This window comes from Micromys minutus, assembly GCF_963924665.1.
Source record: "Micromys minutus genome assembly, chromosome: 26".
In the NCBI taxonomy this organism is placed as follows: Eukaryota; Metazoa; Chordata; class Mammalia; order Rodentia; family Muridae; genus Micromys; species Micromys minutus.
Genome location: NC_137961.1, coordinates 5,573,317 through 5,591,599, shown reverse-complemented (window position 1 = coordinate 5,591,599; position 18,283 = coordinate 5,573,317). Strand labels below are relative to the sequence as shown.

General features: G+C 40.2%; 1 protein-coding gene across 3 annotated transcripts in view; it reads left to right on the top strand.

Annotated features, from left to right (window-relative positions):
- Nucleotides 1–18,283, top strand: part of CSPP1 (centrosome and spindle pole associated protein 1) — a 90,845-nt gene that overhangs the window by 50,218 nt on the left and 22,344 nt on the right. For all 3 annotated transcript variants that reach the window (XM_080938805.1, XM_080938804.1, XM_080938806.1), the window contains 5 exons: nt 891–1,024; nt 1,762–1,846; nt 3,972–4,101; nt 9,224–9,371; nt 17,293–17,445. In XM_080938805.1, the coding sequence (XP_080794931.1) occupies nt 891–1,024; nt 1,762–1,846; nt 3,972–4,101; nt 9,224–9,371; nt 17,293–17,445 (650 nt within the window). The remainder of the gene's footprint in view (nt 1–890; nt 1,025–1,761; nt 1,847–3,971; nt 4,102–9,223; nt 9,372–17,292; nt 17,446–18,283) is intronic.

Below are 18,283 nucleotides of genomic sequence, written 5' to 3'. Positions count from 1 at the left end.
TATATATTCTCAGGTAACCACATCGTGGTTTAACTTTCTGTGAAAAAGCAGTAAGTTTTACATATAAAAACTATTCCCTTTGGGTTGGGGAGATAGTTCAGTGAGTAAAAACACTGGGTGTTGTGGGATGACTTTGTGGTCTCAGTGCGGGGAGGCAGACACTGGACATCTGGGGCTTGCTGGCCCCGGTGTAATTTGTAATTTCTTGGACAGTGAGCAAACCCAACTCTAAAAGGAAGTGGACAGCTCCCAGAACTGACATGCAAGGATGACTGCTAGCTCGTGCATTTATTTGCACACACTCGTGCACTTCCTCTTGTACACTTGCGAGTTCCTATACACATAACGAACACATGAGGATGCATGTGCAGTTATTGACATGCATAAACATACTTACTCTATGCACTGTCTTGCCTGCACAGAAGCATTTGTAATCCTGAGGTGGTAGAGCTCTGGGTCCTCTCTTTGTGACGCCCCTCACACAACACTTCCTGTTTTGGGAACCTTCAGGCTTTTCTCCTGTCTCTTTACAGACTGTGCATCCTTGCTCTGTGCTCCTGGCATTCCTTGTCACTTGCCTTATATATGCTGCACATGGAATTGTTCATCCTGTGTTACTGAAGGGCGAGGGAGCGTACTGTTGTTTGATATGGTACATAATGGCTATTGGATATCACTCAGTTTCTTTAGCTTGTTTGCATCTTACCGAAATGTTCCTGAAGCTGTAAAATTTGTTGCTATTTGCTTTTTGATTCCTAATTTTTCTTGAACAGTTAGTACAAGGCTGATTTTCAATTTTAATAATACCTTTATTTGCAAAAGATTAAACAATCTTTATTAAAACTAATAAAATAGGAGGATAATTTTTTTTTGCTTTTCTTTTGCTGTAGGATTGTGCCTGTGTCTCTGAATCCACCTCCACCTCAGCTGCTTGCTCCTCTAGCTCCTAACTATCGAACTCCTTATGATGATGCGTACTATTTTTACGGTGCTAGAAATATACTGGATCCCAATATTGCATACTGTGAGTTTTCTGTATGTTCTACAAACATTTTTCTGATGGTTTAATAAGGATAATTGTTTTTATGGAAGCAATAGTATGTAAATGAAAAAGTTACATCTTCATTTAATCCAAGTATCATATGTTTATGGACAATAAAAACATCCCTAGTATCAAGTTCAGTTTCATTAGTTTGACATGATACCTGATAAAGATACTTTATGAAGAGAAGAGATTTATTTTAGAGACCTAATATGCCCAAATAATGTATGCAGGGCAAATGTGGATGTGGATCTATTGGTTTTTCCCACTCTTCTTGTAAGTTCACTATTCAGTCAGGGGGCTTCAGTTTCTACTCTATTTATTTGTTAGCATAAAGTTTTCTGAGTTGAACCCCTGCATACATTTTGGAGGACAAACTAGCTATATATACCCTTTTTAAATGTGGTTGTGGATGGAGACAGGATCATGTGTTCAAAGCCCACTTGGACTACTGAGGAACTTCCCGGTCACCTTGGGTCATACAGCAAGATCCAGTTTTAGAGCCAAAATAAAACTAATTGTGTCTCATACTTATTTTCTTTTTTCTCAGACTTAAGATATAATTGTTTTATGTTTTCCTATGTTCTCTTGCTAACTCTTAGCCCAAAACGATGTATTGGTGCTTGGGGCAAGCTTTTGGTATATTTTTCTTTAGGGATAAAATGTTATTAATAGCAAGTAAATATTCTGAAACAATTTTTTTTTCCTTTTCCTTTTAGATGGTTCAGGAATGATTGGAGGACATCCTGCCCCTCATGTCTCTGTCTCTGTCCCTGTCACTCACCAAGCAGCAGTGCCAGCTATGTAAGTCTGTAGTTAAAATAAAGTGCTAAGACATACGTCCTACCAGACACTCGTACTATCAGGTCTTGTAGCCTCACTGCCTTAAAGGGCACCTGGTGTCATATTTAGTGAGTCTGTAACATTACATAACCATCTCCAGAATGCTTTTCACCTTGTAAATGAGAACCCTATCCTGAGTTCAGTAATGGGGCAACTCCTTTTTTTTTTTTTTGTGACATACCCTGGCAGCCCCTGTTCTGTTGTCTGTCTGTGGTTTTGACTTCCTGAACCTGCCGAGGGTCAGACAGCATTTTACTATGGTTGTCTCATTGCATGTAGCACAGGGTCCTTAGCTGCTTATGGTCCTTGTAACTTACGTTAGAATTTTCAAGGCTGAATGATAGTGGACTGTCTGCCTGCACTGTTGGTTTTACTTTTTCTTTAGTCACTAGCAGACATTGGAGCTCCTTTATCATTTTAGTTGTAAACATGCTGCTACTATTTTTCCAATGTCCCATGCGTATATACTCAGATATACAATTTTTGGGTCACATGGCAATTGTTTTAGAAATATTTTGCAGGAACTGCCATATTACTTTCAGAGTAGTATACTATTTACCTTCCCGATAACACCTAGTAATTGGGATTCTAGTTTTGCTCCTCAGCATCTACCTGCCTTGTTTTTGAGACAAGGTTGCTCACTGGGACCTGACACTCACCTATTTGGCACAGCTGGCTGGTCAGTGAGCCCCAAGAGTCTGTGTCTCTGCCTCCCCTGCTGGTACTAACACACCTAGCTTTTTTATGTGTGTGCTGGCGAGGACTCAGTCCTCATGTTTATGTTTCATCTTAGTTTCTTTTCTTACTGCTAAGATACCATAGCATCTTAAGGGAGAAAGGGCTCATTTTGGCTTATGGTTCAGCATGGTGGCAAAGACGTGGTGGCTGGCAAAGAAACCATGGTGGGAGCAGGACACTCCGCTGGTCTCGTATACACAAGCAGGAAGCAGAAAGCCATCGATGCCTGATCACTTCAGTTCTGCTTTTTATACAGTCCAGGATCGTAGCACAGAGAACACTGCCTTCCATAGTGGGCAGGTTTCTGACCTCAGTTTGCCTAATAAGCCCATAGGCCTGCCCAGAGGCTGGTTTCCTAGGTAACTCTAGGATTCCTCCTCACACTTGACAAGACTTTTACTGAAAGAACGATCTCCCTATCCCTTCATTGTAGGCTTTGTTCCCTCTCCCTGCTTTTGCAGTGATGGGGATTGAACACAGATTCTTATACATGCTAGGCAAGCATTCTGTTATTGAGCCATACTTCCAACCCTCAGTGCTGGTTTGATTTGTACTTTCTTACTGATTTAGGGATGTTGAGCATACTTTGATATGCTGCTGTCTGAGTGTCTTCTTTAGGGAAATGTTTGTTAATTTTTTTTGTGGTTGAATTGTACATCTATAAGTACAGTTAAATAGTTATGATGCATACTTGATATGTTTTTAAAACATTGTGGGTTGCCTTTTATTTTGTTGATATTGTCTTTTAGAAAACAAAGCCAAAATTTTTGTAGTGACAGCCTTTTTTTTTAGTTGTGTGTGTGTGTGTGTATGTGTGTGTCTGTGTGTGCATGTGTATGTGTGCATCATCGTACCCACAGGATACAGAGGTTTTGGATCCCCTGAAGCTGGAGCTGAAGGTGGTTGTGGGTGGTGGGAATCAAACTTTATGTCACTCCTCTAGTTAAAGATACAAATTGGGTAAATGTACAAGTTCCATGGATTTTGAAAGCACAGTGTGAGGATTTTGTGAATCATTTGGTTAAGAATTTCTTCCTCTTTGTATAAAACATTTTTTATATTTTGTCATGTGTGTGTATGTGCTCAAACGTGCCACAGCATGCATGTCACAGTGTGCATGTGGGGGACAGAGGAGTACTTGCAGGAGCTGCTTCTCAATTGCCCCCTGTAGTCCTGGGCACAGCACCTGTTGACCCATCTTGCTGGCTTTGTTTTAAAGTTTTTTTTGTTTTTGTTTTTGTTTTTTTAAAAGATGGTTTTATATGCCAGACAAAGAATTGTTTTTGTTTACTTCTAGAATTTGCTTGTTCTTATAATAAATTGATTCAGAATGTTTATTTGCTATTAGGAATACTGTTGGACCGAATGAACAGAAAGTTCTTAGTGATCGACTCAGGAATTCAGGACTGGTCTTTGAGGATAAGCCAAAACCTTCTATACAGTCACTTCAGTCTTACCAAGAAGCTTTGCAGGAGCAGGTATTCATTCATTCATTTATTCATTTATTTGATATTGACTGACTTACGCACAACTGTAGACTTTAGGAGAAAACAATAGCAGGCAATATGGTAAGCTTTGAAGTGGGTAGACGGAGGGAATAGCTGTAGGAAACAGGCTTTGAAGTGGGTAGACGGGAGGGAATAGCTGAAGGAAACAGGCTTTGAAGTGGGTAGACGGGAGGGAATAGCTGTAGGAAACAGGCTTTAAAGTGGGTAGACTGGAGGAGCTGTAGGAAACAGTAGGTTTGTCTGGGACAATTAGGGCTGGGTATACAGGTAATATTTGAGCTGCACGTTACTTTCTAGACAGTCCTGGTATATTTAGGGAGCTTTATTTTCTTTTTGTATTTTCCTGTGTCTTCTAAGAACTTGCTTTTTTATTTGGTGTGTGTCTTTGTGGGTGTGCACGTGCGTTTCCTTCTATCATATTTTTTGGGGGGATCAAATTTAGGGTTAGGGTTGGTAGCAGGTTCTTGAACCTTCTGGTCCATCTTGCAGGCCCTGGAGAAACCTGTAGTGCTCTGTTGATCACTTCAATTCAGCTCAGAGGTTCTGAGGCTCTGAACCCTGTGAGGAGAAGGGAGGACATCAGCAGACAGTTGTGAGCTTTGATACACAGGGTAGGAGTGAGAGGATGAGAAAGGGTTTAAACATGGCCTGTGTGTCCAAATGTAAGGAGGCCACAGTTCATTTGTCATGCTGTTTGCTTCTCCCTCCTGAGGGCTGGGCAGGTGCACACCAGAGTGCTGTTTGATGTGGTGCAGAGGATTGATCTGAGGACTTCGGGGGCAAGAACTCCACATTCCAGCCCCTTGCAAATTTTTTATAGATATGTTTATTATTTTTAATTATGTGCTTGTGTATTTCTGCACATGAGTGCTATGGCTGTGCGGAGTTAGATCCCCTTGGAGCTGGAGTTATAGGCAGTTGTAATCTGCTCTATGTGGGAATAAAACTTAAGTCTTTGCAGGAAGAGTAATTACTCCTAACTGCCCCTGCTCCTTAGAAAATATCTTTCTTCAGCTTTTACATAGGAAAACATCTAGAATTACTGCCATTTTTTTTTATATGAATGTGAAGGTTATACAGAAGAAAGACTAGATTTTGAAAATCAAGATTTGGTTTTGAGTGAGAATGTCCAAATTTTTCCAATAGATTTTCCAATTTAAGAAGGTTCCCCCTCCCCTCGCCGTAGTGCTGGCCCAGCACTCTACTGCAGAGTCATATATTTGGCCGTAGAGTTGTTGATCTTAGTGTTTAGAATTGTAAAATCCTCTCAGTGGGTTATTCCTTTAATGAGTGTATAATGTTCTTCTCTTGCTCTCTTCTAAGTTTGGTTTGGAATTTATTATTTTGTTCCATATTAGACTAACTAAACCTTCTTGTTTCTTTGTCCATTTGAAACAATACATTTTTCTATACTTTTCATCAGAAATGTTGTCTATGGTTGATGGGGAGGTGTATTCTTATAACAAGTAAAACGATCAATCCAGTTTTCTAATTTAGTCTGTTAATCTGTGTCTTTTTGTTGGGAATTGATACATTTATTGTTGGGAGCCTGTTGTGGTAAATATTAGAAAGTAATCTTGATCTGTCTCTGCGGAAGCTGCTCCAGTGTGGAGCCTTGCTCCCTGGCTCTTTCTCTACCATGTGGTCCCCACACCACCCTCTCTCAGCTGTTTCTTTTTTAGTCTGGAACTTTGGCTATCGGTTTCCGCACGGAGCCGCAGGCCACCACACTGAAACCACTCACCCGAGCTGCTCCTTTACCAGCCAAGAACTTAGCTCACATCCTCCACAGCCCAGTAAAAACATGACTCACAACTATTAACTTATCAAACAGATTTATATGTTAAATTGTTAATACACAAACCCTCTACACAATAAGCTTACTTACAACCACCAGACAGAGATATAAACTGCCCATCCAGAAAAAATAAATTAGACCCATAGAAACCCTTAGAAATAATCATAATGACCTCATCAAGCTAGAGATGCTCTGAGAGAAACATACATGGTTGTCTTCTATCTCCTCCATCAATCTCCGCCTACTGCCCCCCTATTTTTCATTCCTCCAGCCTCTTTTCCCGCCTACCTCTCCACTGTCCAATCATGTATTGCCTTAACATAAACCTACAGGAGCCTTTGAGGGGTTATTTTTGATGACTGTTTATTAAGACCTGTTTTGTTGTTGTGTTAATTTCTTAGACTTCTAATGGTCAGTTGTACTGGGACTATTCCCTGTACTCTCTTGGGTGTGTTTAATTATCTCTTTAGACTGAACTATTCCTTCTAGTATCCTTTGTAGGGCTGATGTCATGGACATAAATTCTTTTAATCATGGAATGTTTTTCTCCTTCAATTATGACTGACAGTTTTGCTGCCTATAGTAGTCTGGGTTGGCATCTATAGTGTTTCAGCACTTTCTATCCATGGCCGCCTTGATTTCAAACTTTTCATTGAAATTTCAGATGTTATTCAAATAGGCCTGCCATTATATACAACTTGGACTTTTGCAGTTTTCAATATCCTTTCTTTGTTCCTGAGGAATCTTTATGGCTCTTATCCCTTGATTTACAAAATTTTTTTTTCTTCTATGATTTTGTTGAATAGGTTTATTTTGCTATATCTATGGCTTCTATGTCTTTTTAAAGCATCCAGCATGTTCTGTGTTGCAGTAAATCTCCATACCAAATAAGCCTGTGTAAGAAAAACACAACTCAGTTAATATGAATACAAGCTGTGCCCCTAGATTGGGCAGATCTACCACTACACTACTCTATTCCCCAGCTATGAGATTCCCTTTAACTTGCGGTTTCTCCAGACCACGTGCTTCAGCTCCATTTTCCTTCCACCTCCTCCTCTTCAATCTTCCTCTCTTTCCTTCCTCTCCTTGTTCCTCCTCTTACCCTCCTCCTCTCACCCTCCTCCTCTCACCCTCCTCTTCTCTCCAAAACTTTTTTCCTCCACCTCTCTTCCACTGCCTAATCACTGGCTCTAGCCTTTATTTTACAAGTTAAAATGGGGAGAAGGTTCACATGAAGTCACCTGAGCACTCCTTGTCCCAGGCGGCCCCTCTTGGGAAAGCAGAATCAGCATCAAAATATAGCACCAGGGCAATCCACAACATTTTCTCTTTTGTCTAGTTAACGGGCTCTTTTCTGTCAGCTATAAATTGAGTATAGCTCTTATCATTTTATAATTTATAAAGTATAAGATACACTTAGCTCCCTGTCCATCAATTTGTTAAATAAGTCACACTACCATCTGTCCTAACTTAAAAGACTTATAATTCTACACATGACTTATATCCTGGTTTTTAGATTGTATGCTATCTGCAAACCATCCTGTCAAATCTATATCATCTTTCTCAATGGTAAATAAACAGCTTGGGTTGGCTATTAGACTACAACCAGTCTTCAACCCTGTCAGAAATTCAAGAATGACTAATAATACATGAAAATAAGAGAAGCACAAAACATAGCTTCCAAAACTTAGCCAATTTATAGAGACTGCTGATCACCTTCATTCTTCAAAATGTTGGAGCATCAGTCTTCAGCCTTCTGGCCCACGATCATGTCAGACCTTTGTAATGCAGAATTTTGAAGGGCTGATTACTCTGTCTTGGCAGAGATTATCAGTCAATCATTCCACATAGTGTGTCCTTTTTCTGGACAGTATTTTGTCTGTAGATGAATTGTAATTCTTGCCTAGTGGCTGACTTGATACAACTGGAGCAACTCCATTGATGCTCATTTTCCTCATTGAATCCAAGAAAGGGGTGCTGTCAGGAGCAGACAGGTCTCTAGTCAAATGATCTTTAATAGAGAAATGTCCATAAATGTTATATTCTGTGGACCTCTGATGCTTTGAAGACTATCTACACAAGACATTTCTGAGATGTTAAGCCTTGACTACTCCCCAGCCATTTCTAATTGAAATTTCTCAAAAATGCCCTTTTAATTAACTCAGGACCATGAGTTTGCTATCTGGCCCTTAATTCATACTGCTTAATCATCTTAAAATAGTTTATAATAGTAGTTATAGAAGGACTGGTTCTAAGCCTTGTATTATTAAATGTGTTGTATAGGCACAATGCCTATATGAGAGTAAGAATATTAATTCTAATTTTATATCAATAAGAAACTCATACCAATGAAAACCTTAAATTTATATCAAATAATTTCTGTGCCAATGTAAGAGATTATAACTTCAACTTTGTATCAATTATAAGGATTTCTACCAATATAAGATATAGCTATATAATATTTTGTTAAGAGTAAATTTGCTAACCTATTTCTATTTCTCTATTTTTCTAACTTCTGTATTACTATATCCCCTTTCTCTTTCACTCCTTTCCCTTTCACTAAGAAGGAAGGGTAGATAATAAGAAAGGAAAGGTAGAAATCCCCTGGTTTAAACTCTCTAGTTCTCTCTCTGTCCAAAGCTACATTTGTAAAATATCCCTTAAAATGACAGCATGTCTATAATACATAAAATAACCATAACCATCCATCCCAACATAAGGAACTGTGAGTGGTTGGAACTTTGCTGTTGCTCCACTTTGTCAGGTTATGGGCCTTGTTTTCAGTCTGGGGGCCACCTTGTTGATATGCAAATAGAGCTATCAGAAGTATTCTTGATCTAGGGAGGGATAGGAGCAACTTTCTGGCTTTGGAATAAACTTTCTGTAGGCTTAGGAGATTCTTGTTGCATGTGGAGAGCTCTCTGGGTTCTCCAGGTTGTTGTTAAATGGCAGGGCTCGAGTCACAGTGTGAGCAGTGCTCTGTGGGGTCTCCAGGCTGAGCTGCTGTGGGCTGGGTTCATTGGTGGGCTTGGGAACTTGGGCCTCTTCTCTACTAGGGATTCTGGGTCAGATTCTACTTGGATTTCTGGGGTTGGTTGAGGGTTCTCCTTGAAGTTACAGGTTAGGCTCCTGCATTCACAGATCAGCACCCTAATGTGTGACTCTTAACTTTATAGTGAAGAAGTGCACTTAAAAATGTGTCTGTTTTTCTTACTGGAAAAATGAAGTAGTGTTGTAGTCGCTTGTCTCAGCCTCCTGTAAATCAATACTTTAAGCATATCTTATGTTCTTAAGATTCGGGAAAGAGAAGCAAGAAGGAAGAAAGAACGTCTAGAAAAAGAAGAATACGAAGCTAAATTAGAAGCGGAAATGAAGATTTACAACCCCTGGGGGAAGGGCGGAGGCGGTGCTCCTCTCAGGGATGCCAAAGGAAATCTGATAAGTATGAAGTGTCCATGAACTTGCTTTTAAATGTGTTATTTCCAACATTTTAAGAGTGGACAGTAGGAGGAGGTGGGAATCAGACTGTATTAGAAGGGTTTGTTTTATGATTTAATGAAAAGATGCTGCTCTGATTATGAACATAATGCATGTTAGAAAGCCTTTCTTCTGAAAAGTAGGACACTTCCCATCCTCTGACAGTCCCCGACTGCATAGAGTAATTTATGTTAGCTGAGGACTTATAGTATATTCTTACTTTTTAAAACTGAAAATAATAAAACCTTTATTGCAAGTTTATTTTAGACTAGTAAAAATCACAAATGAATTGTGGTGTAATTGTGGAAGGGGTCAGACTTAATTCATATATGGAATGTTCAGTACATGGCTTCTTTGGTGCTAGGGTGTGGGAGCCGTCTTCATTTCAGAAACTCTAGCAGGTTGTGGAGTTATAATCTTTCAGTTACGTGCTTTATTTATTGTGTTGGTTGCTTGATGTGGTGGCACAGGCCTTTAATCCTAGTATTTAAGAGGCAGAGATAGGTACGTTGCTATGCATTAGCAATGGTCTACATAGTGAGTTTCAAGCCAGCCAGAGTTAAAAAGCACACAAAACTTTTTTCTTCCCCCTGATGTAGTAATCATACAAAAACTGCTTTCTGTACGTTGTCACCTCCAGTTTTGGCTCGCTGTGGCTGAGCAGAGTAAAACGTGGAGTAAGGACAGTGAGGGACCTGCTGCGAGTGACAGGAGAGTCAGAGGACATCAGATACCATCAGTGCCATAGGTGGGGACGGGGTGCATAGAACTCTTCCTTCTGTCGGTGTCTCTCAGATGACTGTCAGCCACTTAATAAAGTGAGTCTTCTTTTCTCCAAGTCACTGTCCCCTCCTGGATCTGCCCGCTCTTATTCCCAGTAGATGCGATTACTCAGTACTACACAGTGGACATTTGTGAAAACAGCTTTCACTTACTTACCTCTGCTGCTGTAATAGTCACTTCTGTGCCTCCAGCAGTTAATGAGAAAGTCCAGTGTCAAGCCTGTCTTACACTTGAGACAGTGTGGGTTTCCTCCATTCCTGCACAGTCTGGCTTTGGTGGTTGCTTCTCCAAGAGAGGAGATTCTTCCATGTGCTCTGCTGCATTTCGGTATTCCTTCCTTCTTGGCTTCTCAATGCAGGTCCGTGGATAGTGAGGATCATCATCTCTGCCCTCGCTCTCTGTTCTAGCTGCTCCTAAGAGCTCACAGCATCATTGCTCAGGGCTAACAAAGTGCTCTTTGTGCCCGGGAGGAGGGCTGGGACTGCTGAGTGTGTGGCTATTTGTAGCTTAAGGAAACAGGAGTCAAGATTGTCAGAAATAATCTAGCTACCGTAAAGGAGGCCCCTGGGTGACCTAGACTTTGGATAGAACAAGTTTGTAGTAAAGCATGGATTCTTGATTGTAAGATACTGATTTAGAGTCCTGTATGGGAGGAAATGAAGGCACTGCCTCTGAGGTTTCCATTTTTAGTATTAGTGTTCAGTTTGTTTACTTCATGTGTGGTTATCACATGAGACAGAGAGAGTGTATCAAGGACAGTGGAACACCTTTTAAATACCATCTTCCAAGTAACCAGTCAGTGCCCAAAAGTACCAAGTTTTGTATGTGTGTTTTATATATTAGAGGTGGACGTGTGACTGGTTTTACTCCGTTGAGATGGTTAGGAAGGTGCACTGTGATGACCGTGGCCCACCTGTGTGCTTATAGTAGCTAATCCTGCTGTTTGCTCGTGGGCTGCCTCGTTCCTTCTGTTTACTTTTATCCTCCTGATGGAGAAACTAATGGATGGGAGTCTTCACCTCTCAGTCGCATATATCTTTTTAAGGAAAAGTACTTATTAATGAAGTAAGGCAGAACAAAACGTGTTAAAGCAATCACCTGTTTTAATTGTACCATAAAAAATTCAGTGTTCTTTATTCATTGGGACTCTATTTAAAGTTAGAAAAGCCAAGTATTGTAAAATGTTTGCGTAGGTGAATGGATAAGCCTATTTATCCAGTGTATGGTGTTTTTGTTGTGTGGGGGCTACTTAGCAGTGCAAAGGAATGAATTGCTGATGCTCATAATGTGGAAGAATCAGAAGTTCTAGTCAGTAAAAGGTGCATTCTGCCAGTCACCTTTGTACATTTCTAGTACATCACATTCACAACGACAAAGGAAAAGCACCTCCCGGGAATTGTAGGCTGGGAATATGAGCAATTAGAGATAGAGATAGATCTGTCTTGGTGGAGGAGCTTTGCAGAAGTTAAGTCATTGTAGTGGTGTTACTCAAAACAATATGTGTTAAAATTTAAGAACTATACAGCAGTGGTCCTCAACCTTCATAACACTGTGAACCTTTAATACAGTTCTTCATGGTGTAGTGACTCCCAGCCATAAAGTTATTTTGTTGCTACTTCATAATTATAATTTTGCTACCATTACAAATCATAATGTAAACATCTGGTAGGCAGGATATCTGATGTGACTCACAAGAGGTCAAGACCCACAGGTTGAGAACTGTAGCTGTGCACCAAAAAAAAAATATGTGGGTAGAAGCAAAGCCAAACCCATAAAATTAAAAGTTTGACCACTTGAAAATGACTGGTGATCTCTCTCAGGCCTGGTGAGAAGTATGGCTAAACAGCTTTTCGTATGCATTTTAGCAAGTGTCATTTTTAATGCATTCGTCCGTACCTTAGATTTATATTTGTTTTATATATGTCTATTGAGGTAAAATTAGCATTTAATAAAATTACTCTTTTAAAATGTAGTGACAGCCATTGCTAAAATTATTTCTAGCACATTCAAGTTGTAGATCTTACTCTAGAACTGCCAAAAGGACAGTGTCCTCTTCCAGCTCTCGCCCCTGTGAGCCTGCGCTCTGTAGTTTTGTAATATGCTTTCAGCGTAGTATTTGTGAGGTTCTGTTCTTGCTGTTACTGAACGGCATTGCATTGTTTGAGATACCACCACTGTGTATCTGTTTACAGTTGGTGACACTTGAGTTATTTCCAGTTTAATGTCATTAAGTATAGAATTGTTGTCAACCTATGTGTCATCAACTCCTCAGGGAGTCTCAGTCCATCAAAACCACAGCTATTTATATTACAATCCACAAGAGTAGCAAAATTACTCTTATGAAGTAGCAATGAAATTGGTGTTATGGTCGGGACCACCACAACATGGGGAACTGTATTAGAGGGCTGCAGCCTTAGGGAGGTTTTGAGAACCACTGATCAAAGTGCCTTTATATGAGTGGGTGCTTTTATTTCTCTTGGGTAAATGCATAGGAATAGGGTCAGTTGGTTGCATAGTGTTTTGTTTGCTTGTTTGTTGGTGTTTTTAACTTTGTAAGTTTATTTTCCAAACTGCCTTGTTTCATTCTCACTAGAAAAGCACAGCATTTCTAATTGCTCTGGATGTTCTTCAGGACTTGACTGTGTAGATCAGGGGTTAGCGGCTGTTCTATGGAATATATAGCTGTTTCAGTTTTTAGAAAACTTTTATTGTGAAATAACTTCAATAACAAAAGAGTTAGAACGATACACCGAGAGTAACTTTCAGTGTTTCCTTTTTGGTTGACATTTATCAATCATGGCGTAAGTCTAAAAGCTAGAAATAACAGCGATATTGTACTGTTAATGAAATTATAGATAGTACCTAGAATTTGCCATTTTTTCCCTACTGTCTTCTTCCTATTTCAAATGAAATAATACTTTTAGTTGCCTATCTTGTTTATTGATTTATTTATTGTTGTACATTTGTGCTTGCCTTGTGTGTCAAGCCAGAGGTCAGACAACTTGGGGAGGTCAGTCCTCTGCTTTCATCGTGATATCTGACAGGGAATCCACCTTAGATGGAAGGCTTGTGTTTTGCGTGCTTTACCTGGTGACCCTCTTCTAGGCCTGCCATGTGTTAACCTGCAGTTCGACGATTGCCTATTTAAATCTATGTGTGCATTAGCTTTTATGCATGTTCATGAAGTCGTTTCTAATATCTGAATAGGTATCGCACCTAGTAATCCACCCAAAGTGCATGGCTTAATGGATTTCATTATTCAGAATTTTACCAAAAATCAGTCTGTTTTAGAACATTTTCCTCATTGAACTGTATTGGTACTACAGTGAGATACCAGTGAAATACCGGTTAGCACTACATGTCTGACTTCATGGTTATATACTTTACTAATTCCGCAGGATGGTCTTGAACTATAATCCCCTGTGCCAGCTGGAGTTCTGGGTGTATGTCATGACTCCTTGACCTTCTAATTGGTTTTTTTTTTTTAAAGACTGCTTTGTCAATCTAGCTTCTTAATTTACTATTAGTATTTTTCTTACAGCTTTATTTTAAAAAGAGAGATATATGTACAGATTTTAAAAAGCATTTTGGTATGACACTATCTGAATATATTATGTTGGTACTTATTTCTTTTAGAGGTTTGAGAGCCTGCATTAAAATGCCACTACTTACCATAAACATAAAGTATATGTAGGACAGAACGTAACATGGAAACAGAGTTTTCTTGGTGTGTATAGATTAAGCATAATGATCTTTGAATGCCAAAATTTGCCACAAGGCTATATTCTTATCTCTTGGATTATTAATGATTTAAGGTCTAGGTGTACCACACTCTGAGGGGGGGGTATACACTTATTTATTTATTTATTTCTAAGAAGGACTGAGGCTTTCACTTTTTGCCCTTTGTTGTTGTTTTTTTTTTTTTCTTTTTTTCTTTTTTTGAGCTTTATATGGCCTGTTTTTGGAGTATTCAGAGCTTTCTGGGGCTAGTATCCAGTTATCAGTGACTGCATATTATGTCTGTTCTTTTGTGACTGAGTTACCTTACTCAGGATGATATTCTCTAGATGCATCCATTTTTTCTAGGAATTTCATAAAGTCATTGTTTCTGATAGCTGAGTAGTACTCCATTGTGTAAATGTACCACAATTTTTGTATCCATTCATCTACTGAAGGACATCTGGGTTCCTTCCAGCTTCTGGCTATTATAAATAGGGCTGCTATGAACATTGTGGTGCATGTGCCTTTGTTGTATTTTGGAGAGTGTCTGGGGTATATGCCCAGAAGTGGAATAACTGGGATTAGTTAGCTTTATATTAATTCTAAAGAGAATTACACTGACCTCACAGGTAACTTTGGTGTGGGCAACATCTTAACAATGTTAACAATCTTCTGATTCACTTGTGCATGCTGCCTACCCACTAGTGCTTTTACTTAACGTCCCTTATCAGTATTTTATTGTTTTTTATGTTCTCATGCTATTAAGATGATTTTTAAAATTGCTTTTTTATGTGTACTCTGTGTGTGTGTGTGTGTGTGTGTGTGTGTGTGTGTGTGTATGTATGTGTGTTCAGCACACACCTGTGTGTGTGTCGAGGAGAAGTTGTTAATGGGTTTCCATAGTTGCTCATATTATCACTGAGGCAAGGTCTTCCAGTTGAACCCAGAGCTCACCAGAATGGCTGGTATAGATAGCCAGCTTTCTCCAGTAGCCTTTTGTTTCCACAACTTGGACAACTTGTGAGTGCTAAAACTACAGCCAGGTCTCCACTGCCTACCCAGCATTCCCAGTTCTGAGTCTGAGCTCAAGGCCTCCTAGCTGCTGCCTACTTGGCAAGTGCCTTAGTCCCTGAGCCATGCTCAGCCCTTTTCCTCTTCACTGGCGCGTTTGTATAAAGAGTGAGTTTGTTGTGACATTTACAAACATTACCTTATGTACTTGGATTATTCTTAACTCCCCTTTTCAGCTTCCTTACCTGCCTGATGTAGGGTGGGTGTGCATGTGTGCATAGGTCAGAGGGCAGTTGTGGGAGTTGATTCCTCCTTACTGAGTGGGTCCTGGGGATTGAATTGATACTTGCTGCCCCCGTTTCTGTTGTGTGCTTTAAAAAAAGGGGTGTGTGTGTGTGTGTGTGTGTGTGTGTGTCTCCTCATCCATGCCCATGGAGGTCAGAAGAGGGCTTGAAGCTGAAGGTACAGGTGCTTGCAAGCTGCCAATTTGGGTGTTGGGAAACACATTCTGCTGTTCTGATAGAGAGGTACAAGTTTTTAACTGCTCAGCCATCTCCCCATCTCCTCCCTCTCCCTTTCTCTCCCTCCTCCCTTTTTGCTCCTTCTTCCCCCTCCCCTCTTCCTTCCTTCCTCCCCTCCTCATATTCCTTCCCTCTGTCCTCCCCCTTCTTTCATTCAGTCTTTCTTATCCCTTTTGTCTTTCTTGTCTCTCATCTCTCTTGTCTTTCTGTCAGCCAACAATCCTGGCTGTACTGGACTTACTTATGTAGACCAGGCTGGCCTCAAACTCACAGAGATGTGCCTGCTTCTGCCTCCTGAGTACTGGGTTAAAAGGAATGTGCTACCATGCCTGGCCTTCCTCTTTTTTTTCTTCTTCTTTTAGTATTTGTGTGTATAAGAGGGAGTGTGTGGGCACGTTCACGTCATGGTGATGCAGAGATCAGAGAATCTCTTGTCTGCTTTCTGATGGGTCATTGCTTGTGTAAATAGGATAGGTGGCTTCCACAAGCTTCTGAGCTTCCTGGCAGTCTGCCTGCATTTTGCTGTAGGAGAGCTGGGATTACAGATGCAGCCACCACATCTACATCTGTTCTTACGGCTGTGTTCTAGCAGTCAGCCTGAGGTTGCCAGGCTGACAGTCACCTTCTTAACCAATAGATACATCTCGTCGTTGCCTCCTTTTCTAATTATTATCTTTGAAGCTCTTATCCGTTTTCTAAGCTCAAGAAGTCCTAAGTGTACTATGAAGTAAACTGTCATATACTGGGCTTTGTTTTCCTATGTATGCTCACATGTTGAGTGCAATATTCTTCCTGATAAATAATTTTATATCTGTGTTTAAAGAGGAGTAGGTGGAGAGGCATCTCTATCTCTGTATACTTTTAAAAAGATATATTTTTATGTACACTGATTTTTGCCTGTATGACTGTCTGCAACAATGCCAGAGCCTTTGGAACTGGAGTTAGTGCTGCCATGTGGTTGCTGGGAATTGAACCTGGGTCCTCTGGAAGAGCAGCCAGTGTGCTTAACCACTGAACCATCTCTCCAGCCTCTGTCTATGCACTGAATTCTCATAGATCTGTTTCTGAGACTAAGGTTTGACCCTGTTTGCACATGCTAGACATATACTCTACCAACTGAGCTAGGTCTTAGATACTTAATAGACACAGGGAATCTATTCTTGGTAACAAACTGTCCCACCGGTAGTGTTCTAAAGTACGAACCGCATACTCCCTAATGGTTTTTCCCGGTTGTTGTGTCTGATGCTTTAGTCCCCCATGGCGTCCATGGACAGGTCAGGAGGCTTTGGGTTTTATCCTCGGATCCTCCATAGAAACCCCTTTAGTGAGTCCAGTGGTCAGAGAAAATGCAGCTCATGTCTTTAGTGAATCACCCCTGCAGTGCCCCACGCTGACATGAGGGGATAAGGAGACCACAGTAAGGAAGAGGATTGAGTTGTACATTTTGAGGAAGGGTTGCTAAAGAATTTCTGGATACATTTTAACACTCCATATAAACATGCTTTTTTTTGTTAGTTGTTTTTAGGAGAGCTGATGGTTTGGGAGATTAATTTTACTCTGACTTGAGTTTCACTAAATTTGTTCTATACTAAAGAAATTCCGATTCTGAATCGACATTATGTTAATGTGGCTTTTGATCGAATGTCAACAATTTATGTGTCCTAAATTTCTGTCTTAGTTTTGAGTTATTTAATAGACTCTGTAGTTTTTAGTGAGGTCGCTTCACAGCTACAGCCACCATCCTGCCGTTGCCAGCCTCATCTTTTCCTTGTTGATTTCCTGTTTGAAAATGTATTGTTTAAGAGTAATTATGGAAATGTTATTGAAGTAAACGATTGTTTTCCCTCTCAGCTGATTTGCATAGGATGCACAGACAGAATCTAGATGCCTACCATAACCCAGATGCAAGAACCTGTGAAGATAAAAGGCCTGTTTTATCTATAGACCAAAATTTAGCCACTTCAAATGCTGAGAACCTAGAAGATTCTGCAAATAAAAACTCAGGTTTTTAATCACATTCTATATTTAAAAAAACTAATTTCTAATGCTTTTCAGTAACATTTCATTTCTGTTCTTTGATAAAAATTCTTACTGAGACTTTGATTACCTTAGGAAGCATAATGTATTTTTGTAAAGAGAACAGGGAACGGCTGCTTCTAACACGGTGTGTTTCTCCCCACTCTGTAGTTGCTCTGTGTGTGTAGCTGCTGTTAACATTCTTCTTTTGATACTCGAGAGGTCTTTCTTTGCACATATATGCCGCACCAACTGCATCAGTGAGAAAGTATTTGGTCTGTCATCCTGTTGTTGTTGTTTGGAGTTGACTTTTACATTTTTCTAGACGTTCTGATTATTAAAAAAATTTGATTATAGAAAAGTTCTTTTGAGATATTCTTGACTATCATGCAGTCTAGCTTTATAGTTCACATGACTTACTGGCAACCTCCGCAGGTCAGCGGGGGCTGTGACCCCGAGGCCAGTGGTCTGCTGCTTCTGCCTGTTGTCAGCGTGGACGCCCGGCTCTGCGGGGCCACCGCAGACCTTTAGGATTTGCCTCTAGCTTCAGGGTTTGGAACTCTCAAAATGGAACCTCTGAGCTTGATACAATTACGAATTTCTTAAATCTGAAAAAGTCCAGTCACAGTAGCAACAACAAATACTTTTTCATGTGAATTGCTGCTGTTGCTGCTTTTCTTGTCTGCTGCTGCTTCTGGGGTCTGTGCTGTGGCTGTCTGTTTCTGCGTACACAGTAGTGTTTGCTGTTCTAAGGAGGATTAGCATTTCCTCTTTCTTGGGCCTTTGCTTATGAGGCACAGGCGCTGGGAAATAAAAAGTTACTGTG